The following is a 26,802-nucleotide window of genomic DNA, read 5'->3' as shown; positions in this document are numbered from 1 at the left end:
TCAAAGGAAAAGGAAGTGAAGAAGTGAACTTATAGTTTCCAGCAGGTTTGCTGTGTGTTTGGACGAAGATGCTAGTTAGGAAATGACAGCTAATGTGAGTAGAATGGAGCGGTGTGTTGTTATTGATCATCAATACGTGTTCGATAATATATCCGTAATTTAATCAATCGAGTTTTAAGTCATTCGGCTGCCTCTCTCTTCTGGAAACTTGAACGGATTTGTAGCTCGACACCGTGAACAAGCTAGTTAGCAACATTAGCTGCGTTGATAGCAGCTAATGTTGCTAACTAGCTAGCTGAACTGTGATAAGAAGCTAAGCTAGTTAAGTTAAGCTAAATAAGTTAAATAGATTGAATTTAGCACAGGCTAGTCGTATTCCTGCTAAGCCAACGTATATATATAAATATATATATATATATAATACCACATATTTAGTTATAGAAGGGTGTATTATTCTGTTTTATAATATAATGTTACAGGTGTCGTGTTAGCAGGTTAGCAATAGACTAATGTCACGTGATCGACACTTAATTTAGTTGTAGATGCAAATCAGAAACTAACGTTACCGTAATATTAAATATACAATAATAAATAAATATTCAACTATATAAATAAATAAATATTCAACTAAATAAATAATAATATAATAAATAGATACTATTAAACTATATAAATAAATAATAATAAATACATAATATTCAACTAAATAAATAAATAATATTCAACTATAAATAATATTAAACTATATAAATAAATAATAATAAATAAATATTAAACTTCTCACACGTTCTAAAGTCATGAGGCTGAACAATAAAGTGAAAATCAGGTTAGTGAAACACGTTAATAACGTTACAGTTTTTTTAAAGTGTTTTTTTAAACCCGTTAACCATTAAATGTTTTTTTTTCTAGTTGGTATCAAAGGTCACAGAGGGAGAGAGACGTTTATTTTTAGCTCTGCTGAGACTCGGTGGTTTCTTTTAGACTGTCCTTACAGGACGGACAGTTAGCAGCTCAAAGTAATAATGTTTTACTTCACAGCAGTACTAACACAAGTACTAATACCACTCTGGGACAATACTCCACTACAAGCAAAAGACCAGCATAAAAGTATGTAACGTTATCGGCACAATGTGCTCAAAGTACCAAAGTATTCATAGTGCAGTAAAATGTTCCCTGTCAGTGTTTTACTATTATATATGATGTTTCTGGATTAATATCACTGCTGTATTAATGTGTATGTTGTATTTTAACTTCTTTATATCATCATATGTTTGTAGCGTCTCTGTCCTGTGAGAGCCTCGTATCTCTAGAAAGAACAAACAGTTTTCAGCTTTGTGACGATGCATCGTCCAGCTCGTCCAAGAGTTTATTAATGTGAAGAAGTAGGAGGATTTTATCAACACATAAAGGAACATTTCATCCTTCAGTTTATCACAAACAGTTCAAATCAACACATCTGGAGATACGAGGTTTTCACTGGACAGGAAGGAGATGAAAAACTGTAACTAAAGCTGTCATTATTTACCTCTGAGATGTAGTGGAGTAGAAGTATGAAGTTAAATGAAATGGAAATAGTCCTGTAAAGTACCTTGAATTTGTAATTCAGTCCAGTACTTGAGTAAAGGTACTTGGTTACCTTCCACATCTGCCTACATGTGTCTTTTCTGTTCTTTTTATTAGCCCCAGAGCAGGTGGTGGAGCCGTCAATAGGGGCCCACAACAATTAAGGGCCAAAAACAAATGAATCCGGCCATGTTAACTGGACAGGGACCATCATTGGGTAACCTTATCGTCCTGAATCTGACACATGAACTAAGACACGTCCTGTCAAATACACCATGTAGTGGTTCCCTCAGTATCTAGTCTGACTGTGCACACAATGCTACTCTGTAGTGTCTCCACAGGTCAGCACTTTGTGTGGTTTTGACCTGGTTTTCATCCTGTTTGGTGGGTTTGAAAACTCACCAAACAAGATGAAAAGCAGCACTGGTTCCACTTTATGACATGTGAAAACTTCCACTGTTTCATATCGTTGTAAACTAACAATCTTATTTCACCGTTCTCTATATATATTTTATGTACTAAAAGATGTCATCAAAAAGTGTATTAACTGATGCATAATTAAAATAATCCTCTCGTCCTGTCAGGCTGTCTGGTGTCGTCCAGGCGCTGACTGACTGACCGATGCCTTCATCATGATGCGGAGCTGCAGCGCTCTGGTCGTCCTCCTCCTGCTGTCCCAGGCCAGAGGCTTCCTTGGCCCCTCCGAGGACGACGACGACGACGTCCCCGAAGAGTGGACGCTGCTCCATGTGGTCCAGGGCCACATCGGGGCCGGAAACTACAGCTACCTGCGCCTCAACCACGACGGCCGAATCATCCTGCACATGCAGAGTCTCAAGGGCGACGCGGACCTCTACGTGTCGGACAAAACCCTGCGGCCGAGCTTCGACACCTACAAGCTGCAGTCGGTCACCTGCGGCCACGACGTGGTGGTGGTGCCGGGGGACTTCGCCAGGCCCGTGGGCATCGGCATCTACGGCCACCCGTCCCACAAGGAGAGCGAGTTTGAAATGCGGGTGTTCTACGATCCGACGGTGTCCCAGGAGCTGTTCGATGAGGGCTACACGTCAGAAGACGGACACAAGAAAAAGAAATCCCCTCAGGCATCGGAGGAGGACTTTCAGGAAGAGGAGTCGATCTTTTGGACAATTCTAATCGGACTGTTGAAGATTGTACTCGAGATTTTGTTTTGAAAAATGGTTTCCTGCGTTGCTGCTGTGACACGAGGAGATTCTTTGCTCAGTCAGCATTGATACGATTGGAGAAGATGATTTTCTTTCATTCTGTAGAGATGAGAAAATGTGGCACAAAAAACTCATTTTAACAAATTCTTTTCTTTTTCTTGTGATCAAACTGCGTAACGGATGAAATCAGTCTTAAAACTTGTGGATGGATTATTTGCTGAGTTCACCGGTGAAGCCTGACCGTATGTTTGGTGATGAGCAAATGAACAGGAGCCTGTTGGGTGCAGCACATTCTGCTTTTGGTGTCGTCTCGTACAACCAGACAGATTTAAAGCGTGTTAAGCTGAAACACGGGCTCGTGTTAATTCATGGCCTTGATTTGGGCCTTTTGTGTTTTTTCTAAATTGAACTGCAGTTCAACCAAAAGCGCAAGAGTTTAAATATTTCATACAAAACACACATGCAGTATGTAAGAGTTATTGGTTACTTTTATACGCTCCTCCTCTCCATACTGGTCGTGAAGGAACCTCTACTGACAGAACCCACAGTCCTGGTTAAGTCCCGGTGATGCTCCCAAATGCGGGATAAAAAGCCTGCCGTCATATCTTCCTCCTGATCGCACCGCCTCTCCGGTTGCTCTCCAAGAACTCCGTGTTTTTCCGGGTCTCGATACGATGACTCGTGTCACCGAGGATGACGACAGACTCTCCTCGAAGGTGTTTCATTTGGTTGATCGCACACAAAAAGCAACAGAAGTCGCTGTGTGAAGTATTTAAAAATACTTCTTAATTAGAGTTCAAATTCTGCCTATTTTCTAACCTCCAATCGTTGTTTTTTTGTTTTTTAGAAGAAGAAGAAGTAGTGTTGGTGGTGGTGGTTGTCGGATTGTGTATTTAAGAAAAAGAATAGTTGAATGCATCAGAAAGAGAAGTTCAGATGCATTTTGACAAACAGACTTCGTTTTGAGGTTTGCATCTTTTCCTGTGTTTTGGAGAAAAAGCAGTTTTATTTGTGGTCCACCGTGTCGATCCTCCTGTACTGGTCTCCTCATCGGGGTCTCGTAGATGTTGTGAGGAGGTGTTTCAGAGGACAAACGGGTCTGAAGGATACAAACAGGACTTGTAGACTCTTATGAAAGTAACTTCATAGAGAGCCAAAGTGAAATTAGAACATCTAAGTTCTGTTTTAGAAGAAAGGAAGTCAAAATCACTAAAAGTCTGGATTGGAACAGAGCCGTTCCAACGTAGACCGTCTTTATTTAAACCTTCAGTGAATGAAACTGTCTTTGTCTCTTGTGTCATCGAGCGTTTCAGTTTTGCAGAGATCCGATCGTCTTCAGCTCGACGTCGACTTAAGTGAAACACTGAGACTGTAAAGTACTGGAGGTGGAGACCGTGAACTGAATGAATCTCGTCACGTTCAGTACGAACAGGAGGAACATCTCTCGTCTTTATTTAGACTTCACATCCAAACCAATCCTCCTGACTTCAGCATAAATCTTCAAATTAAGAGTTGGATTCAAACAGCGGTGACTGACTCTCACCTCTCGGCCTGTGAATGAATGAAACCGCTTGTCTTAACTTAAATAGAAGAACCACACACTACTTAGCAATACAGTCATTGTCGGCCATCTTTGAAGATAAACATGAGGTTTCCTACCGGTTTATTTCTCCTGGGAGAGAGAGAGAGGTTTCATGTTATTGAACATAAAGGAAGGTTGTAACGGTAAACAGCTGTTAGTAATGTGTCTCTGAGGAAGTCGGTGAGATGCTGAAAATGTTGTCATGATTCTTATTTTCGACATTAAATGTGATCATGTGGGTTCACTGGGACAGATGGCTCCCAGCCTGTTGACATGAGTAGCAGCATTTAATTTGATCGGTCACTGTTCTTCTGTTTGGTTGCCTGTTGGACGCGCTCCTGATTTAAACGAACGTCACCTCCTGCTGTGTGGCGTCAGAGTGAAACTCGCTACCGATGAGCAGAAATGTTCAACAGTGCCTTCCAGTGATCGCTCTCCGTTGTCCTGTTCAGAGACGATGCAATCAGGTTTCTAAATAAAGCAGAAGTGTTTTTTGCAGACTGTTTAAAAAAAAACAACTAAAAAAACGTTTGTCTCGTTCATTTTTGTTTCTGATTATTTTGGGGAAAAAGACGCTTAAATGTAGAGCCGAGTGATTCTGAGATAAATCTAATTTAAATGAGGTTATACATCATCTTAACTCATGATATAATAGTTTAAACGTACTGTATGACACATGACTTCTTTATATGAATATATATAAACATTTATATGTATGTATAATATGCATATAAATATATATATACACAAAGTGCAGCCATATTGCAAAATAAATCTCATTGATTGAAGACTTATCTAAAGACGATTAAAGGTCTATTATTTTTACTTATATAGTATATAATATATATTAATGAATCACTAATACACGTCATGGCTTTAAGAAAATTAAGTTCTGTGTGTTAAACAGATAAGTAGAAGTATATATCTATACCAAAAGTAAAATTGTCATTTAATGAATGAATAATGTGACGGTTTTATATCTCTGGATCATAATTATTGTGTTCATGTGTTCATCTATTTAGTGCTGCAGCTGATTTTATTTAGTTTAAACTATAATGATACATAATCTATCAAGTAAATGTAGTGGAGGAAAAAAAAGTACAATATTTGCCTCTGAGATGAAGTAGAAGTATAAAGTACCATGAAATGGAAATACTCACGTAAAGTACTTCAGTCAATATACTTACTTTCCACCTCTGAAATTAATGATTAATCGACTAATAACTTTTTGGATAATCTGTTTTCTAATATATTTTTAATATCTCATATTTTACATGTATTATATATATATATTATATGTATTTTTAACAAGAAAAACTACTTTGGAAGATTTATGAAATAAGACTGAATTTGAGACGCAGCGTTTACCTGCAATCAGAGGTGAAAGTAACTAAGTACATTTACTGAAGTACAACTTTGAGGTACTTTACTTTATACTTCCACTCCACTACATCTCAGAGGGAAGTCATGTACTTTTTACTCCACTACTATCGTCCGACAAGCTTTAGTTACTTTACTTTACAGATCCAGTAAACTAAAACATGATATATTATTATAGATTATTAAGGAGCTGCACCGTAACCAGCTGAACCATTAAATAAACATATTGATGCATCAATGATCATCATCCAGTCATGTATTCTGAAATGAGACATTCTGCATAACTAATACTTTTACTTGCAGTACTTTAATAATATTTTGATACCAATACCTTTGTACGTTTACTAAGATTTACAAAGCAGGACTTTGTAGCAGAGTATTTCTTTACACCGTAGCACTGCTACTTTTACTTTAGTAAAGTAAGATATATAAGACATAAGCACCACTGACTTTATATGACTTTTATTAAATTTAAAAACAATAGAACAGAATCCTTAAATATCATCTGCAAAAGTTGAAGCTTTATTTACACTTTTTATCCCAAAGAGTCACTTTGTTGCAGCATTAAAGCGACTCGTGAACAGTTTGTTGACTGAAAACAAACAGTCTGTGTGAAGTAGTCCACTCTTCTTCTTCTTCTTCTCCTACTTCTTCTTCTTCTTCTTCATGTGAGTCTGGGGGCCAGCTCGATGCTGTTGATCCTCAGCACCGTCTGCGGCTGGATGATGATCCTCTTGCGCTGGAACCGGTGTCTCTTCCAGAACGTCATGTGGACTTTGGGCCAGGACTCGGTCTTCTCGATCACGGTGGCCTCGACCCGGACCAGGTCCTTCCCGAGCAGAGGCCTGCCCATCAGGGTGAAGTCCTCCGCGCCGCACAGCAGCACCTTCTCCATGCGGATCCGCTCTCCGCACTCCGCCTCGATGTGGTTCTCGATCAGGATCAGGTCCTCGTCGGTGACCTTCCACTGGCGGCCGGCGAAGTGCACCACGGCGAACAGGCGGCCGAAGTCCCGCCGGTCGATCCGCTGGTTCACGGTGCTCACCACCGCGGCGTGTCGGTTCCGCTCCTCCTCCTCCGGTACCGGGCTCATCTGCTCCGGCCACGGAGGCCTAGAGAAGGAGGTCCGGGGCATCAGGTCCCGGGCCTCGGAGCTCTGTGTTCGGACAGAGTGTCTCGGTAACAACCTGGAGCATGTCCTCCACAACACCGCTCCTCTGGACAGCGACATCTTTGACAGGAAATGCTGTACTACGTCGCACCGCGCATGCGTGACTTGACACGGTATTTTGCGCATGCGTCACTACTGAATCACCTGACTTTTTCTGCTTTCAAAAACATCCTTATACTTAAGTATTGTACTTGAGTACAAATTCGAGGTACTTGAGTATTTCGATTTTATGTACAACTATATTGTATCTACAACTCCACTACATCTCAGAGGTACATATTGTACTTTTTATTGTACTACATCTCAGAGGTAAATATTGTACTTTTTAATTTACTACATCTCAGAGGTAAATATTGGTAAATATTGTATTGTATGTTAAATGTTTATGCTTAGTTTCTCTGTTCTACTTTAATGTCCTTGTTTTTATATTTTTCTTGTTTATTTGTATATTCTATGTTTGTACGTTAAGAGTAATGTGTAAACCGGAGTCAAATTATTACTGTTTAGTTAGTTGATTTAATATGATTATATTTGATTGTATATATTGTGAATTCTTATACTTAACATATATATATTTTTTACTCTATTATTTTGATTGCTTACCTGTATCATAATGCTGCTGTATCGAACAAATTTCCCCTTATGGCATTAATAAAGTATCTGTCTGTCTGTCTAGATTCCTTGTATGCGTATGATTCTGGAAACTGCAATTTCCGACAGCCCTTGAACGCAGCGCAGCTCTTGCCTCCATTTTGTATCGGTCTGCCCGTTTCCGGGTTTCCGAGAACAGGACCGATAATAAAACGGTGTCAACGGCGGAGTAATGGCTCTGCTGGTCGCAGCCGGTCAGGAGTGCGGGTAAAGTTGTCCGTCGCTACCTGTGAAACAGTTAAAAAGTGACTTCCTTTAACGCTTCGTTGTCTCAAAAGAAGTCTTTACCGACAGAAGTCACACAAGCAGCCGGACTGCGCTGACACACTGACAGCTGGAGAAAGTAAACAGATCAATGCTAACCAGCTAACTGCGGCTAGCCACGAGCTAACTGCGGCTAGCTACGCTGCTAGCCTGAGCTAATGCTAACGTTAGCCGGCTAACCTGTGAGTGGTGTTGTTGTTTTTGGTGACGTTAACTTACATAATAATATTTTTGTCAAACTTCACTCGACAACGGATTCGCACTCAACGGAACTTTTCCATTCATGTTGTTTTTGGAGGACGAGATTATCAAAGCACCACTTCTTCTGTGAGTACATTATCAGGATGTTTGAAGCTAACTCCACTTTATGCTAAATTTATGCTAGTGCCAGGTGTATTTCTTCACTCACCTGGGCGCGGCTAAACTACCTGTACAAGGCCTGATGAATCCTGTTTTATTGAGCTTTATGTTCTAAGAAGCACTCAAGATAATTTACTTAAATGTTGTACTTGTTACTTCACTACACCTCAGAGGTGCATATTGTACTTTTTACTTTACTACACCTCAGAGGTAAATATTGTACTTTTTACTTTACTACATCTGAGAGGTACATATTGTACTTTTTACTGTACTACATCTCAGAGGTAAATATTGTACTTTTTACTGTACTACATCTGAGAGGTACATATTGTTTATGCTAGTACCAGGTGTATTTCTTCACTCACCTGGGAGGCGGCTAAACTACCTGCCCAGGCCTGATGCATCCTGTTTTACTGAGCTTTATGTTCTAAGAAGCTCTCAGATAATTAAGTACAAGTACTAATACAACACAGGGAAAATACTCCACAATAAGTTAAAAAAATCCTGCATTTAAAAACCTCACTTAATTAAAGGTAACGTGCATGTTTTTGTTGCAGGGAACTCTTGAATTTGTCCAACAACAGTTATGATTTATGGCGTAATAATCGGATGAGTACATTCGTGTTCCACTCTTAAACAATTTAGCTGAAGGGGATATTAGTCCTGGAAGTGTATGAGCACAAACAAACGGGCTATGTTATTGCTTCACTTGAGCTGTCAGTGCTTTAACAACACACAGAGCCGTGGGCCTTTAGCTCTGTGTCTTTCCTTGACCACAAAAGCATCCTACTTCCTCACCCCCCCTCCTTTCCTCGGTTGTATTTCCCTGTGCAGCATCACACTATTGATGTGAGTAGATGTCTTCTTTCCTGTTTGGGTGGACAGCTTAATGGAGACCAGACATCAGCAATCTTGACCTACTTATGGACCACTTCAGACTTATTCAGATTATAGGAGTCAAAGGTCAAGCATACCCTGCTTTATGGTCTGTTTGACTCTAAATGGACCATAATGTACTAAATGAACATCATGCTGTATTGAAGAAGACTTGAAACTAGAGATTGAGACCATAAACTCATGTTTACAATGTTTACTGAGGTAATAAATCAAGAGAGAAGTAGTCATTTTCTCATAGACTTCTATACAACCAGAGGAGTCGCCCCCTGCTGGTCACTAGAGAGAATGCAGCTTTAAAGGAGGTTGCCGCCTGGTTTTGAAACTAGTCTCTTAGTGGCTTCAGTTTTTATACACTCAGCAGACCTCCAGACAATTATCCCCCCCCCCCCCCCCTCCCAGAGGAGAGATAACCCCCCCATCCTCAGTTTCTGTCTCTGTGCCTTTCTGTTTAAACCACGTCGATGACTGGCTTGCTCGCTCGGTGAGATTCCTTTCGGTGAAAACCTGCCTCAACACTCGGCAGCAGTGGAGGGTGGTGCCTGCATGAGCCAACAATGGGCCCAGACAGCTAACTGGTTTGGGGAGATCCAGTGACCTCACTCGCTGTGTTGAAACATTTAGAGTCGTTTCAGGCGTCTCAGGTTTATCATATGGACAAGCATTCATTTAAGTAGTAGGAAATAGATGTCGTGTTTACGCAATAGACCAACATAGTACATTTACAGTACAAAGCCTTTCTGAAAAACTCTGCCACTGTAAAAGACTGAACATCACTAAATACACTAGAATTCATACGGTAGAATTCATGCATTTCTCTACCAAATTTCAAGGCAATCCGTCCGATAGTTATCGAGATGTGTTTCATATTCGTCTCGTCACAAGTCCTGTGCATCATCCTGGGCGCCGTCACGGCCACAGACGGAGGGATAGACTCCACAGAAAGCACTTTAACATTGTCCGCTACACAATGAAGCACTTTCACTCACTGCCTTCACAATACAGCGGCTTCTGTCCACTTAGTCCTTGTTACTGAAGGCAATAATGGAGCTGTTCACTTCAACAGACTGAGATGAACAACCCCACAAAACATGGGGGTGAGGGGGGGTGTTTACATATCGGGATTATTCGTTTTTAGATACTTTAGAAACCGGACGTCTTAAATAACATTACATTTTAAAATTTGAGTTTATTTTTTGCATCCAAATCAAATAGTTTACATGATATTCAACCTACGTTTCTTTATTATTCATAGAACCAAAGGGTGCTTGTGTATTTAAGATGCTGTACTCACCAGAGGAGCGGGATCTGGTGGGATCCCGTTGTTAGACGGTATCTAGTCGTGAGCCAATGAGGCGTAACCACCTCGTATACAAGCCTCCCATCCTCATTATGTCACCGAGCTGCAGCAGAGAAGTGTTCCCTCCTCTGGGAAAGACGTTTCACACTGTGGCTGTTTTTTCCAACCACAGTTGCACAGAAGGTTCATTACTGAAACATCCTAGAAAATAACCTTTAAGAAAACATCAAGAAAGCAAGAAGACGATTAACTATATGCACATTAACATGTAGTTTTCTTTATGCGTGTGACAGATCTTGGAGTGTTTATTTGCCGGTGTACTCGGTGTTTGAATCATCGTTTTTTTTGAGCTTTTAACAGATTTTAACATGTCTGGTTGTTTTGCAGGAGTCCACGCGTGTCGTCCCAGCTGAGACAGTGACGTCACCGGTCCTCACCCACCCCCCCCACCACCCCACGCAGAGAGGTGCCAACAGAAAGACAGGATGCCTGCTCCTCCCCCACCCCCTCCTCCCCCAGGACCCCCGCCTCCCCCCACCTTCAGTCAGGTCAGTGAGCGACCTGAACTAATACCGTTATTCTGTACCTGTATACCTGAGACCACCCAGTCTTTACACAGAGAATAATCATTACGTTTCTGGTTATTCCAACACCATATTTGTCTCTCACGCCGGCCAGAAGGCAGACTGGTTACCGTAAAGTATCATGGCAGTTAAGTAGAAAAACAAAAATCGAATTAACGTTAACCTGCCGTAGTTTTGAAGTGTTTTCTTGCATGTTTTCGTGCCTGAAAAAAGGTTTTCCACTCTACTTATTGTAACAACAAGAAAACCTCGTCTGGACTGAAGATCGTGTATTTTCAGGGTCTGCAGTCCAAATCTCCAGGCTGCTGAGTCATGTGACGTTTGTTTACAAGACGAAGTTTGATCCCAAACAAACCAAACGTTCCGCTACAGTTCGGAGGAACCGGAGGTGCGAATATTTATTTGTTAAACTTCCTTCCGCAGGCGAACACGACTCCTCCCAAACTGGGCTCATCCGAGACTAAAGACAGAGGTGCGCTGCTGTCGGACATCTGCAAAGGCGCCAGGCTGAAGAAAGTGGGCGTGGTCAACGACCGGAGCACGCCGATTATAGAGAGTGAGTCGCTGCAGGTTCATTTCGTACACACACTCACAAAACTCATTACTTTTCTATCAATGTCTCAGGTTGATGTTGACACGAGTCTTACTTTTTTCACCAGGAGGAGGAGGAGGAGGAGGAGGAGGAGGAGGTGGCGGTGGTGGTGGCGGTGGTGGCGGTGGTGGTGGAGGTGGTGGTTTTGGAGGCGGTGGGCCAATGGCAATGGGAGGCCTTTTCCAAGGAGGTGTGCCAAAATTACGCCCAGTTACAGGTAAAGAAACATATTCTTTGCTCTATTTTTAACGATCTGATATTTTATATTTTGTCTGTGAATCTGTACCGGCTGCACAAGTGTCTTATCATATGTGTGAATAAATAAACCAGAGAGGAGACGTGAAGTCTAAGTCCAGCTCTGAAGGAAGCGAGCTAATCTATCGGTCATAACAATCATTGATCATCTGTTAATAGTTTATTCAAAGTTCAAACATAACGAAGATGAATATCATCACCGGGCTTTCTTGAAGCAAACACAAAGTTAATATTTATAAGATACGACTACGTAAGGATGTTAACAAGATGGAGGATATATTATAATAATAATAACATGTTATGAACAACAAAGAAGACTGTTAAACTCTTTCTACATTTCTACCGAGCTTTTACTTTTATTCACGTCTGAATAGAAACTCACGCAGAACGTTTAAACGGCCACGAGCCGGGAAAGTGGATCCGGACACGAAGGCGGTTCCTTCCAGCTGAATGGACTCTAAACAGGATTATGAATTATGAATGAACGTTCTTATTTTAGACGGAGCGACTGTGACCTTTGACCTCTCTGCATTTGGGAGAAGCTAAATGCTGAAGATGTAAAACATGGAGAATTGATTCTGTGATTTAAAAAATAAAAGATTCTTAGGGGTCAATATTTGAATGATTAATCTGGGTTCATAAATAGAAATGGTATTTGTTCAAATAAGATCATCCTTTATTAGTCACGCAGCGGGGAAAACTACAGGTGTGTGTGTGTGTGTGTGTGTGTGTGACACACACACACAGTATAGTGCAAACAAGAGACAGTAAAAACACAAGACCAAAGGATTATAAATAAGTAATAAAACAGTAAAGAATATTAAATAAGTAGAAAATCTGGTGCGTTAGACCAGATCAATCACTTTGTCAGGCGTTTCATTTGTTTTATTTTGATATTATTTTGTACTTTACTTTCTTCGGGGTTTTTGATGTGTTGCTCTTCTTCGTCTCATGTGATTGTTAAATTAAACTCTTTTGGGTTTTTAGCTTTTGGTCGAACAAAACGAGACGCTTGAAGACGTCGTCTTTGTCTTTAGGAAACTGTGATCGCTCCATTTCACCGTTCTCTGATATTCTAAAGACCAACAATTCACTGATTTAATCATGAAAATAATCCACAGATTAATTGATGACATTAATTGTATATAATATATTTCCTGCTCCTACTGGGCGTCCTGTGATACGTTATCTTCTCTCTGTCCTCCACCCAGATGGTGCAGCCGGCGGTTCGGTGGGCAGGTCCGCCCTGCGGCCCCCAGGGTCCCGGGCCGCGGCCCCTCGCCCCCCCACAGGCCGCTCCTCCTCGCCCTCTCCGCCCAACAAGCCCTCTCCACCGGAGCACCAGCGCTCCCACCGCCCCTCGCTGCCCGACATCTCCCGCCCCTCCAACAGCAGCAGCAACAGCAGCTCCTCCACAGGCGGAGGGATGAAGCACAGCACCTCCGCCCCGCCGCCTCCTCCACCCTTCAACAGAGGAGGCCGCAGCAACGCTCCGCCGACCCCCAACCAGAAAGCACACGCTCCGCCCTCCTCGTCCTCCTCTCACAGCAGAGAAAAGCCCCTCCCACCGACGCCCAGCAGAGGCCACACCCCTCCCAGCTCCGCGAGGCCGCTTCCGTCTTCCAGCAGGCCGCCGACCGGTGGCTCTTCAGCTCCTCCGCCTCCTCCGCCGTACAGGCCGCACACGTCGGGCGGCGTCTCCAACGGGCCGTCCCACGTGGATGGCGGCGGGGCTCCGCAGCTGCCGCAGAGGCACAACTCTCTGCACAGAAAACACATGTCGGGAGGCGGCAGCCAAGGACGCAGCCACGCTCCTCCACCTCCTCCCTCACCGTCTCCATCCTCAGCCTCCCAGCAGGCCGGCAGACCGCCGCCACCCGCCAGAGAGCCACCTGGGCGCCGAACAGGTACAAACACCCGCACAGTGATCACGTCTGTTACAGGTCAGAGGTCACCACGTCGTACTGTAGATTTGTGTCCGTCAATAACATTTTTTAGGGGGCTTTAAAAGGCACTCTTAAAGGGAAAGTCCCTCTAAAAACACAGTTCTAAAGCTGTACCTCATATTTCTGGGTCCCCTTTGTACTTTTGACCGGTTGCAGTATTAGATACTGATATATTTCCAGTGACCTGACCAGTGGTTGCGTCAGACTTGACACTGGAAATGATGTTGATTGTGCTTCACTGCGTATCTACACGTTCAGGATGTATCTGAACAGGAATGTTCGTTCAGAGGACGAAGCAAGTTTTGACTCGTTATCTCTGAGCGTCTCGATGGAGCGGAAACATTTCCTCCACGAGGATCTCACCGACTGTCGGTCGAGTTCTGATAAGTAGAGCAGCGACGTTTGTCTCTACGTAACGTTCTTCTGAAGCCGGGTGTCTGCATAGACCTTTAATGTTCCCCGATATATCTACAGCTGCTTCTGTGGAGGAGATAATGACACATGTTAGATGCGTCCTTATTGTTTAAGTGTGTAGCTGCTCGTGTGTGTTGATGTTGAAGGAAACACTTTGAGATATTTTAGACAAAACGTTTGAGTTTTCTGGAGTTCATCCTTTTATAACTGAGATAAGCTCAGGTGTGATCTTGTCTCCTCGGAGCGTCTTTTTATTTATGGCTCTCTGGAAAATATATATTCATAATTTGAATTCAGAGTGAGCACAGAAAACAGGAAGGCACTTGTTAGCCGGCGCTCTGTGTTGTGACGTCGTGGTTTCTCTGCATTCCTGGAGCCCTGTGGAATATTCCAGCATTCCTCTTCACTTTCACTCGGACTTCTCTCCTTCTTCTCACGTTAAGTTGCGCGACGTCTTGTTCCCGTTCGGTGCTCCTCGTTGTTCTCTCTTTATGTTCTGATATTTCGAAGCTGTAAGGAGGCCGCAGTGCTTCACAAGCTGCAGTTTATAACCGGTTCCCTCTCAGACGGCGCTCACTGGTTCGTAGGAAACGTTTCTAGAACCAACAGGTCATGTTGGTGACGTTTGTTGTGTGATGCTCTAGTTTTACGTTGTTAGATTTCACTATTTCGCAGCATTTAAAGCACCGTTACGTGTGGTTCTGTATATGTTTAGTGCAGTACGTTGATGTCAAAATCATCTATAATATGTGATTCATGGCAAAGAATGAAAATACACTAAACAACTAACTTAAATTTTAACGCACTCAAATTCTGCCATCGACATCCATTAAAATAACATCACTTTGAAACAGCTGTTTTGATTGCTATAATGTAGAGTAACATTATACGTGTCATCGTGTGTGTGTGTGTGTGTGTGTGTGCGTGTGCGTGTGTGTGTGTGTGTCTGCTCTCTGTGTGTGTGTGTGTGTTGTCCACACAGCTCCCCAGGTGCCCCCCTCTGGATCTCGTAATAACGGCGGTCGTGATGCCCCTCCCCCTCCTCCTCCGTACCGCGTCCACAGCTCTGTGGCCTCAGAGGCACACAGCCGGGTGGGCAAACCTCCTCCACCTCCCTCCTCTTCCTCCTCCGTCTCATCTTCATCCTCCTCCTCCTCCCGAACCCCAGCTGGACCCCCTCCACCGCCCCCGCCCATCCGGAACGGCCACTCCTCCATCTCCTCCTCCAAGTTCATCATAGGTGAGTCGGGCGTCGTCACCTTCCTCCTCCTCCATTCGTGGTTTCACCAACGTCAAGCTGGTCTTTAAGAACATTTATGAGCAACGTTTCCATCCAAAAGGAGCACAAAGTTTATCTGCATCAGAAGAACGTAGGCGGTGTCTTCTTCGTCCACTGCTGTGAATATATGGAGTTGGTTGGTTGGCGCTAATTCTTCAGTCTGGTGATGTTCTACCGTTGTAGAATAAAAGATGACGACCAGATGACGTAATTAAAAGAGAGCCAGTCAGAACCACAAATAATGAGAACTAAATGATGTAAATATGTTGTTTATTGTCACAAGGTGTGATTATTGTCTACGTATGTTTCTTTTGCGCTTTCTCACATTTTGCTTTAATTTTGCTAATGTAGCTGCTTCCTCTTCCTCTGTGGTATTAGTAGAGTTGTTTTATTGAAGAATAGCCGCAAACAAAGCTCCGCTAATTCTATGATGAACACGTTTTCCTGTTAATTCTTTCACAATAAAAGTCCTTTTATTATTTAAAAAGCATTTTAGCAGCAAAATTAGGAAACTAAATTTCTAGGAAATGTACAGACGTGACAAAAACGAATGTAACCACGGCCTTAGTCTTTTAAAACTAATATTGGATTAATATCCACATTTAAATACTTAACAGTGTTAAATTAAATGAGCTAAAGAGGAAACTATAAGCCCACATTCATGGTGGTAGAGTGTAACATAAAGGTAAAAATCAAAGCAGCCGAGAGCTGATTTCGAGTCTCTAGTATGAGTCGAGCTTAAAAAAACACAGGATCCTACATCTCCCATAATGCAACGCGGCATCTTGAGTTGCATTATGGGCCGTGGCTCCAACACACCGCTGTGTTTTCTTTCTAGATGTCCGCGTTGTTGTGATGTAGAACTAGTGTGTGCAGAGTTCTCCTCCGCTGTGTGTTTAATCCTCAGCAGCTGTTAGCGTGGTTTGTTTTGATTAAAGACCGTCGGCTTCGATAGTCAAATAATCCTCCAGTCATGCAAACGTGACCTTTCTGTTGTTTCCTGAAACAAACCAGGAGAGAAGGGACGCTTCCTAGATTACTGTTTCATGTCGTACACACAGAGAACACATTGATACTGATTCAGCACATTTGATATTAACTAAAAACAATCGCTATACAGGTGTTTTAGGGAGTCTTCTTTTCACCCGTTGTGTTACTTTGAGTTCTTGAAGAGAACTTTTGTTTTTCTCGCATGTCTCCACGCCATTATTCAAATAATGTACTTATTTTCCGACCGTATCTCTGGAGCGCAGCAGCAGCACACAATGAACCACATCATCTAATTATAAGTGAGACAGTTTCAGCGATGTTTCAGAACACGCTGCCGTCGTCGTACTTTGTGACTTCAACACATTAACGAGATGTAGAAGAGACTTGACTAAGAGTTCTAAGTGAAGTTCTTGCTCACAGTAAAGAACCCTGTGCATCGGGATGAAACGTCTGATGAGGAACAAAACATAGTTGATAAAGTTCCTACGAGTGTGAGAGACGTTCTCTTAGTTTTGGGATTATTTTGAGGTCATTGTGGACGAGTTCTGAGGGTCTAACAGGTTTGCTATTATTAACTAACTAACTAACTAACTTAGCTACTTCATACTTGATTTAGAAGATGCAAAATATTGTGTTCGTAAACAATCAACAACAGATATTTAATGGCAGTTTTAGAGTTTGATTACATCTCGTTTTTAGAGGAGCGTCTATGACTTTTATTAAACCGAAGATTATAAAACAACACCAGCTAATAAAGCCTTTAAAAGGATTAGATTGTTCATGTGTGCCTCATAATACACATTTTAAATGTTGTTCTTCTTCCTCAGATGATTTTGAATCCAAGTTTAACTTCCACCCGATTGAGGACCTTCCACCTCCAGAGGAGTACCGGCATTTCACCAAGGTCTACCCGAGCAAAACCAACAAGGGTACGAGTACGCAGAGTACGCAGAGTACGCAGAGTACGCAGAGTACGCAGAGTACGCAGAGTACGCAGAGTACGCAGAGTACGCAGAGTACGCAGAGTACAGTCGTGTTATTTTGACTCTTCAGTACTTTATGTCGGCTGCTTACGTGTACCGTTAGGTTTCCGTGCTGCTCACTGAGAGGCTTCTTGTCACACCACTTTGGTTTATTTGACCGGTGTGTTTTATAAACAAACCTAATTATAATTTATGAATATGAAAGATCAAATAGATCGTTGAGCTTTAACTTTATCATTTACAAACTTTTATATTCAGTATAGGGCGAGAGGAGGAGGGGCTTAACGTCAACATTTAAAGAGTAACTAAACCCCCAAAACTGCAAACTAATGTACACGTCTGTTTATTAGTGTTGAGTCCTGATCTTGACATTTTAGTGCAAAGTATACATATTGGGTATGAAAACACACAGTGACTGCCCTCTACTGGTTACTATTAGCATTAGCAGTCAAACATTCAGCAGTTTACTGACTCTTTAACACATGAAAGCACAACTCTGGAGGCCTTAGTGGAGCCGTATTTATTATAATGTCGAGCCTGTTTATCAGTTAGTCATTTCCACCAGTGTGTGTGTTGAAGTGGGAGAACTGACCTGTAGTGACCCTCCTGTCTCTCTCTCTTTCTCTCTCTCTCTCTCTCTCTCTCTCTAGCCATGATGAGAGGAGCTCCTCCGGCGCCGCCGGTGGGGAGGTGAACGGACCTCAGCTCAGGACTTTAACTCTCAGTCAGCCGACTCCATGGACGGAGGGAGAGAGAGAGAGAGAGAGAGTGGTATCGAAGCACTCTAATCACACAACACACTACAACACACACTAACACTAAAACCACCAGCTGGAAGCACAACGTAAACACCGACACCTCAGCAGGTTTGACTCGACTCTCCGCTCGCTCTCAGAGGCTTCTGTTCCACGCTAAACATATCAGGACCAAACTCCAGCTCTGTGCATTCCTTCTTTTTATTCTTAATCCATAATCATGATTATAACGGTGACTTTCATCATTCTCAATAACGTTTGATTTTTTTGTATTTTGGTGTTGGCATTAATATCGCGGAAACTTGTCTTTTTTATTTTATTTGAATTTGTATTTCCAGCAGATGAATTTCAACAAATGCCATGAATGTGTGTGTGGGAGGAGGACGGGGGTGATGACGGTTATTTTGTTTTATTTTAGTTGTATTTTGTCTTAAATAGCCATTCCAGGAGTGCCAGGTGAGGGTGTGTTTGAATCAACTCTGTGTCAAGTGTGCCAAAACTGGGTGGGGTCAAATAATTATATATTTATATATATGTATGTATGTATGTATGTATGTATACATACATATATATTTATATGTATATATACATACATATATATATATTTATATGTGTATATATACATACATATATATATTTATATGTATGTATGTATATATACATACATGCAGACATACATATTCAATTGAGATGTTTTCATATTCTGCAAACTGCAAAGCTCGCCAAGTTCTGACAGAAGCCTCGTCGTTTATTTTTACATTTGGAGAGGAACTGTTTCCTGTTTGTTTTCTGTGCCCCCCCCCCCCCTACTTTCCTTTATAGTGTGTGGGGGGTTATATTTCCATCTTGAGGCCATGTTGCACGGAAGCTCAACTGCTGAACTGAGACACTGTGCATGACGCTTGTTTATGCACCTACGATGCCAGGAGACGCTGAGATCAGCTTCATCCCGAATGTTTCTGATGCGTTTAAACTCACACTCTGATCATCTTCCTCCAAACACTCTGTGGTTCCACTAAATCATTCTCTGTTTACTGGACCGAGACCGTGTGATAGCTGCAGGTCTCACGGCGTTTATAAGGGATCGTTTATCAACCTCCTGTCCGGGGAAGTCGACCTAAAAGCTGAACTCTGTTGTGAATCCATCGATTAACTTTTGCTGCCGGTGGCCCCTTTTTACTTTCTTATTGTTTCCATAGAAGGACTTTAACGGCCAGAGGAAGACGACATGTTGTTTAATTGCTATGCAAGGAGCAGTTTGTACAGAGTGTAGTTGGTAGTAGCTAACCAAAAGAATAAAATACTATAAAAAAAGAGGAACACATAAGTGCCAGAGAACCGTTTAAGCAGATGGAGGTTCATTACTTTAAAACACTAATTCCATCAAATTCACACTAAGAGGGAGAAAGAGAGACGCTCGGTGCTGCAGCGCCCCCTGCTGGTCTCTGCCTTACACTAGTCTGTTGTCACTCTCATCGGTACCAGTACGTCTCATTTGTTCGTTTTTAGGGGGTAAAGACGATGACGACAAGGTATATGAGAAACAAGTTTATTTGAAAATGCAATAAATATTGTATATTTACATTAAGGAATATGGTAATCATAGCTGTTGATCTATTTTTGATGTTGTAAAAAGCTTGTAATATAGGAAAGAGAAATGATTATAACAATGTTCAGTCGCTGAGCTCTGGTGTGACTCTGGAGCGCTTCTCTCTGGATGTTCGGACCAACGAGGGCCGACGAGCTCAACGCATGTGTGACGTTTTGCCAACGAGACGACATTTTTTTGGGGATCCTGTTTCTATACGAGTCCATTTGTCGGGTACTGTGATGACATCACACAACAGTGGGACTACACTTCCTGTCCCGGATGTTTTGCTCAGCTCGTCACACAGGTGACCCGACACGCTGGCGTCTCCTCCTGCTCTCACTTTGTCCACTCCAAGAGCAAAATAAACCCTGTGGTCGTTTCATGTTAATCAACCATGTTTTTATCATTTGGAATAATTTCAAATAAATATGGGAAAAAGGGACCTGATGCAGCGTGTTTCTGTTTTAATGAGTCTGTGTCCTTTGAAGAACATTTTAGTCCTTTACTGAAGTCAAAGTATTTAAACGTTCACTAGACGTGTGTACTTATAACTTGTCTGCTATATAATAATAATAATGGTGTTTTCAGATTGGTGTGCTAACATAAGTAGTATTTTAGTTTCACTGTTCAGTTAAACATTTTGAATTTACAGTGTTTTTGTGTGACATCGGACTGAAACATGGAAGTGTTGGAAGTCGGTCTCAAAATACAAACATTAAAATGTATAAATATTTTATCACTTATCATCTCATTATAGGCTTTTTCCACAGCAACAGTTGTGAAGTGATGAATATGAGTTCACTTTTTACAAGTAATTTAAAAGATGTAGGATTAAATACACATGAGGTCAGACTGTGAATGTGTACGCAGTGTAATACTGTTTGAACTATATGTTAATAATCACTGGTTTAATCTTTAGTAATGCTATTTTGTTATGAGTTCATATCTTTTATTAATGTAAAATCTAGTGGAGTGAGAAGTACAATATTTGCTTCAAATGTAGTGAAGTAGAAGTATAAAGTACCAGAAAATGGGAAAAGTAAAGTACAAGTTCCTCGAAATTTTACTTAAATACAGTACTCAGTATATTAAATGTACTTACTCAAAATAAAATGTAACTGTAAAGCTAAGAGGGAAAAACAAATTGGCCACCATTAGATTTTTTTTAAATTACATTTTAATTGTTTTTGTTATTTATAATTTCCATCTTGTTTTTTTTGTTTACTTTTTTAAGTGAATTCATTTTTTGTAGTTTTTTTTGCAGTGAAAGCTCTGATTGTTTAAAATGTCTCTCGTTCAGTTAAAAAGAGAGAATAAGAGACTGTGGGTATTACATAGACACTTAAACCCGCCAAAAAGTACATTTTGGAAACGCCCACAGCTCCTCTCAGCCAATGAGATCCGCCAGAAACCCAAAAACCCGCGGAGAATGATTGTAAGGGAGGAGCACGAGACACTGGTTTCGACTTGCAGCTTCTCGAGCATGAGGGCTTCACTCAAAGTCTCTCTCAGGTAAAACACTTTCATCTTTATTTTATATAAAGCAATGTGCAACAGGGTTTGACTAAACTTTGTAAGTAAAACTAATTTAAGATGATTTTGTTACTAAGTTAAGATTTTTTTATTTATTATTTATTTAAATTAATGTGAGTTATAAAGATGTGTTGACGCACCTCATGCGTTTATTTTATGAAATATGAATACGCGCTCGTGGAACTGTAGATTTGACGTTTGTGGAGGGATAAACAACTTAAATACCAACAATATATATTTTAAAGTATTGAAGCTGACTTATTGTTTCACACCTCAAATTTGGGGGGAATGTTCTAAATTAACTGCAAAGTCCTAATAAATCACTTATTTGATCATCATTCAATAATAATAATACAAAACTTTTCTGTGCAAAACGCTCGATATACAGAACTAAAATAAATACACATGGTAAAATTAAATGCAGTTTTAATACTATAACAGTCCTTCAGTCAACCTGCATGTTGTATCTTTTGTATTACTGTTAAACTGTATTGTATTAAACCGAGATATTTTTATTTTAGTCAACCTGCACTGATATAAATGTAGACAATAAAATAACCGCACAGTTTAATTAAAACATTTTAAAAACCGTTTCAACAGAAACTGTATGTCCCAATCTCCACACTAATAAAAAAAACTAACTGCTGTGAAGTCTGACCGTTTTCAGGAATAAACAGGAAGTCACAGAACCAGATACTTCCGGTCAGTGTTGCCGACTTGGCGACTTTCTCGCTAAATCTGGCGACTTTCCAAACCCTCATGGCGACTTTTTCTGTCAAAAGCTACTAGCGACAAATCTAGCTACTTGGTGTTTTGACTCTGGTGTTTTGACTCTGACGTGAAAGCACGTACCGTTCGGCACGCGGGAGCTGCCGTGAGTCCCTCCGCCGCCTCAAAGCACTCAAAGGTGGTTAGTGTCACAGTAGCCCCTCGCGCAGCAGTCCCAGCTGCAGAAAGAGGAGACCCACACTCTCCATGTCCAGAATGCAAATGAATCGCGCATGCGCAAAGCCGCCGCTAGTCCCGCCTCTCTCCTACAGCGCTCATTACAATTATGCAAATTAGGCGATGACGTCTACTTTCCTTACGGAGTTAACACTGCTTCCGGTTACATCCATAGCGCGAAATTTTCGAAGCGAAATATTTCCCGGAAAACAAGTCTCACTAAAGCCGTGCAACAACACGTTTGTTTTTAAAGCGCGACAGTCTGTATTTAAAATGATCGTGACAGTGATCACTTTACTAGGTATTCTTCACTTTGCCGCCGGTAAGTTTACATCTTGACTCTATTAAAAACAATAAAGTAAATAAAAACTACGTTGCTACTGTTTGGAGACTTCTTCGGCTACAGTCTACTTAGCATTAGCATGGTAAGCCTAACCTCGGTGGTGTTTGCTCTATTTAAGTTTTGACGCGTTTGACCCAAACATCACAATAACATGAATAAGTGTCGCTATTTGAAGCTTGTTTTGTTTGATATTGTCGAGACTTTCTTGAGCTTTTAGTCTTATTTCAATGCGTCGAAGTGTTTGATCTTTATGTCACTTTTTTCCTAGCTGTGGTGTTGGTGGTGACATGATGTTCATGTACAATAAAGCTAATAAATCCAGTGTAACAACACAGACGACAGCACAAGACCTGTTTGATTTGGAGAGAACCCTTTGGACCTGGTTTAGTTTTAGTGTTTATGTAATAATTTATTTCATCCTGTGAAGCTTTTTCCAGCGTCACTCATGTGTTTTAACTTCATAGTTAAAATGTATGAAACATTTCAGGAGACTCAAAGCAGTGTGGTTGGATAATATTAATTAAATTAGTGGATTTATTTTCTTACACTACTTTACTTGGCATCAGGTGGAAATGTTGGCATACTGAAGTCTTTCTGGTTTAGTCTGCGTCCTCTTTTCTTATCACACTTTTGTGTCGGTCACAAAGTTGGACTGTAAACACCTGGACTGTGCAACGTGAATGCTGAGAAGATGTCTGTTCTCGAGGCTTTCAAACTGTCTAAAGATCATGTTTGTCTCACAGGAGGGTCTCGTGCCGTTTGCCCGACGCAGACGATCAAGGTGGTTGAAGGTGAGAATGTTACTCTTCACTGTGGTCTGGATCCCCCGGTCAACTTGTCTCGTTACACGGTGGATTGGACGAGAGTTGACAACCAGCACTTTGTCTACGTCTATCGACATGGACGGGAAGACCCTGGTTCAGTGGCGGATCAATACAGAGGCAGGACCACCATCAATCATGAAGCTCTGAGCAGAGGAATCCTGACCCTCAAGATCTCCTCAGCCAACCTGTCAGACAGCGGATCATACAAATGCTTTGTCCCAGAACTGGAGGTCTGCTGTGAGGTCCATCTCATCGTTGGTAAGCAGTTTAATACTCTATAGGTCAGCTCAGGATTCAAGATTCATATAATGAACCTGCAAATAATGAATAACTGTGTTTGTGTCGTTTGAATCAGAAGAAAAAGAGACAAAGACAGATGTTTCCAACACAACTGGACCTGCAGTGGAAGAAGTGACCGAGACAGACGATGGTGGTAAATGTCTTTGAATATTTACACTTTATCCTTCAGTCTCTCTGAGAACAAGAGCCCAAGTAGATTAAAACAAACAGCTCTGTCTCATATTACTAGAATATATTTTATCCTGTATTTTCAGCATAATGAGGTTTCTTTTGTATATTTTTTTAACAGCATCCAAAGACCAACAGAACCGGACAAAGACAGATGTTTCCAGCACAACTGTACCTGCAGATTGTGGTAAATGTCTTTCTGAATCGTTCTTTATGGAACTTTGATTCGCTTTATTCTACGGCGTCTTTGAACACAAGACCGTCTGACTGGAGGTTGTGTCTAAATGTTTTGTTGTTTAATCACCAGGAGTAGCCTATAGATGAATCATCAGAATGAAGAACCATATTAAATAAACCTTTGAGCCTCATGGTGATCTTATCAACTCTGTCTGATGTTCCTTCAGGTGCTGCGAAGAGGACGGCTGTCTGGAAAATTGTCCTTCCTGTTGTTGGAGGTGTCCTTGTTCTTGTTGCTGCTTTTCTTCTGTGGAGATGTGGAGTGATCGGTGAGTAACAAACTTCTGCTCTACAGCATTTTATACATTGTTAGAATGTAACTATATCGTCTCATATTAGAGCCAGTAGGGAAAATAAAACTAGCTCCATCTTTAGCTGACTGTATATAGAGTAGTTAAAACCAGCTCCACCTCGACAACCTACAACAGTAAGGTGCTGCTCTAGCTTTGATGCATCACTTTTAACTATCCAATGATGTCACATAGAATCAAATATCAGTCACAGGAAACCATCAATGTTTACTGTTTTATATTCTATATTTGTCTTGTCCGTTCCCTTTGGTTGTTGTTGAACTAATGAAATGAGCAACAAGCTAAGAACATAACTGGTTGTGAATGTATTTGCACAGTTAACAGTACACACTGACTGCTAAAATAAACTGCTTTCCTTGTCCTCATAGAGAAATGTATGCAGATGCTCAAAGGAGAGAGGCAGCAAGAATACGAGGGGCCAAGAGACATTGAACTACAATAGAGGAAGGGACCCTGCTGAGGAAACATCATGCAAGTGATGGTCGAGGTGCCTCTGTACGTGTCTTCTAGTGTGTTTGCTTTTTAAATACCAGCCCACCAAACATCTTGGTGCTATGAAATCGGGGACCTTTTAAACTTTTTTACTTTTCATCATGTGGTTTGATCATAAGCATAAGCACACATTTACAACTCGTAGACGACATGAAGACACTGACTCTGTGATCATGTTTTTACTTTGAAAGTGCTCTGACTGTATTTTTTTTTTATTTATTTTTTTTTATGTGTCTGAATGTGAAAAATTGTCCTTCTTGGCCAATAATCAGTGCTGCTTGTACAGTCAGCGGTTTACCGGCTGTAGAGCGGCCGGTCCTTCAATCAGAAGATCGGTGGTTCGATCCCCGACTCTCTCCCGTCCATGTTGATGTGTCCTTGGGCAAGACACTGTGGAGAATTTCAGTATTAAATGCATTATTAGTAGGATTTAATAACACCCCTAGTGGTGAGTAGAAGTGTCACAATAATAAATATGTTAGTCACAATATGTTTCCATATGGAATGTATTATAGGTTTACAATATTCTTACTTATAGAGGATATTATATGTTACAGTATATTAACTCATTGAATGTATTAAATCATAGAAGTATAGTCACTGTAGGTATTAAAACACTAAGAATAGTCTTGAGGGTCAGATAGGGATTCTGAGTGAGGTGTCAGACATGCAGCAGCAAATGGAGGCGACCTCATCGATGGAGGATGGGGCCAGTGGGACGGTCAAATGCCAAGCTGACCAGCAGGACAGAGAGGAGGAGTTCAAGATGTTTTGCTAAGGGATCGATAATGGGAGGGGGTAGAATTCAAATGAAGCCAATCACTGATCGCCACGGAGGGTCATTCACATGTTTTATGACAGTATCGGACACTTTCCGACTCTCAGGGGATACAAAAGACAATGTTTTAGGGAGTTTACCTCAGATCACTGCAGCTCTCATTTTCAGCTAACTGGTCGCGCCGGACTGTGAGGAGATGCGTGTATGTGGTCTCTGCTCTCGAGAACATTACTATTGATAGTTAATTCAGTTTGTAAGTGAACTTTGTGTAGTACATTAAATATTGTTTTAATTTTGGACCGGGTCCAGCTCATTCTTCTGATGCGCGTGCGCAGTAAGAAGCTCGCAGCAGAAGAGTACCTGCGGCCTGCAAGCTCCTTCATCCTTTGTTCTAACCCTAACAACACTTAACCCCAAATTGCTCCCTGTGGTGTGAGACTGACCCACTTTGGTTGGTCGGAAAACTAGAAAGGTGCCTTTTTCATTTATTAAACAGGAAGTACATAACACATTACATTAAAAACGTCAGTGTGTATTTTTGTATTACCTTGAAATTCTATGAAATACTGTTTGTAAAGTTTTAAATTAAATGATGTTAATATAAAGTCTGATCTGTGCTTTCATTTGGTCGCTCCTTGATCATCATCGCTCTCTTTAACAGCAGGTTAAAGCCTCATTACAGGTTGACATGAAATAAAATGGGGTGTGTTGTGGAATATTTCTTATGACTAGTCGGGAGAAGAAAGTTGAGGTTTTCTATCAATATAAAGTAAAACAGAGTTTTGATGAACGATCAAGGTTTGTAAAGTCAATTTATTTGCTTGCAAGCAAAGAGAACAGTCTCACAGACACATCGCAGTCATCTGGAAGAGTGCTCTACCTAACACTCAGAATGCATGGACATTTATGCTCAGACAGCTTCCTGTTATCTGCTTTAGCTAATAAGAATACACAAAGAACACAACAAAAGGCAGGTCATCCTTCGAGCCTTAGTATATCATTTAAGACAGTCAGGAAGATGCTTTTATCTCCTGTTTACAAATCCCTTTGTTCACAGTTTGCCTTACACTAATCAGTTTAAACTCACAACAGATGCTTCCTTTGAAGTCACTGTGACATCGTTAAAATGACCA

General features: G+C 41.3%; 4 protein-coding genes across 10 annotated transcripts; 3 read left to right on the top strand and 1 right to left on the bottom strand.

The window, feature by feature from the left end:
* Positions 1-6: 6 nt before the first annotated feature.
* Positions 7-10,789, top strand: cunh6orf120 (chromosome unknown C6orf120 homolog). Of its 6 annotated transcripts, XM_076091831.1 has the most exons (6): positions 16-94; positions 1,039-1,107; positions 1,681-1,780; positions 2,148-7,152; positions 7,557-8,122; positions 10,737-10,789. In XM_076091831.1, the coding sequence occupies exon 4, from the start codon at positions 2,196-2,198 to the stop codon at positions 2,754-2,756; it is 561 nt and encodes a 186-aa protein (XP_075947946.1). In that variant the 5' UTR covers positions 16-94; positions 1,039-1,107; positions 1,681-1,780; positions 2,148-2,195; the 3' UTR covers positions 2,757-7,152; positions 7,557-8,122; positions 10,737-10,789. The 6 variants fall into 6 exon arrangements, with proteins under 6 accessions (XP_075947941.1, XP_075947943.1, XP_075947946.1 ...); XM_076091826.1 differs by lacking the exon at positions 1,681-1,780 and having other exon boundaries at positions 7-94; XM_076091832.1 differs by lacking the exon at positions 1,681-1,780 and having other exon boundaries at positions 73-94; positions 1,042-1,107.
* On the bottom strand, positions 6,156-6,972 carry mrpl21 (mitochondrial ribosomal protein L21). The gene has a single exon (XM_076091825.1). The coding sequence runs from the start codon at positions 6,938-6,940 to the stop codon at positions 6,374-6,376; it is 567 nt and encodes a 188-aa protein (XP_075947940.1). The 5' UTR covers positions 6,941-6,972; the 3' UTR covers positions 6,156-6,373.
* wipf2a (WAS/WASL interacting protein family, member 2a) lies at positions 10,764-20,180 on the top strand. Its single transcript, XM_076091837.1, has 7 exons — positions 10,764-10,897; positions 11,357-11,489; positions 11,614-11,742; positions 12,992-13,687; positions 15,123-15,380; positions 17,237-17,338; positions 18,043-20,180. Exons 1-7 carry the CDS (start codon positions 10,835-10,837, stop codon positions 18,084-18,086), a joined length of 1,425 nt encoding a protein of 474 aa, XP_075947952.1. The 5' UTR covers positions 10,764-10,834; the 3' UTR covers positions 18,087-20,180.
* A 2,764-nt stretch (positions 20,181-22,944) lies between these two features.
* Positions 22,945-26,274, top strand: LOC142949930 (selection and upkeep of intraepithelial T-cells protein 4-like). Of its 2 annotated transcripts, none has more exons than XM_076091823.1 (5): positions 22,945-23,641; positions 23,742-23,816; positions 23,973-24,038; positions 24,256-24,357; positions 24,768-26,274. In XM_076091823.1, exons 1-5 carry the CDS (start codon positions 23,251-23,253, stop codon positions 24,839-24,841), a joined length of 708 nt encoding a protein of 235 aa, XP_075947938.1. In that variant the 5' UTR covers positions 22,945-23,250; the 3' UTR covers positions 24,842-26,274. The 2 variants fall into 2 exon arrangements, with proteins under 2 accessions (XP_075947938.1, XP_075947937.1); XM_076091822.1 differs by having other exon boundaries at positions 23,739-23,816.
* The last annotated feature ends 528 nt before the right edge of the window (positions 26,275-26,802 follow it).

Source organism: Anarhichas minor, unplaced genomic scaffold (assembly GCF_050575085.1).
Source record: "Anarhichas minor isolate MPS153535 unplaced genomic scaffold, ASM5057508v1 ptg000014l, whole genome shotgun sequence".
Classification (NCBI taxonomy): domain Eukaryota; kingdom Metazoa; phylum Chordata; class Actinopteri; order Perciformes; family Anarhichadidae; genus Anarhichas; species Anarhichas minor.
This window is presented reverse-complemented; position numbering and strand designations above follow the sequence as displayed.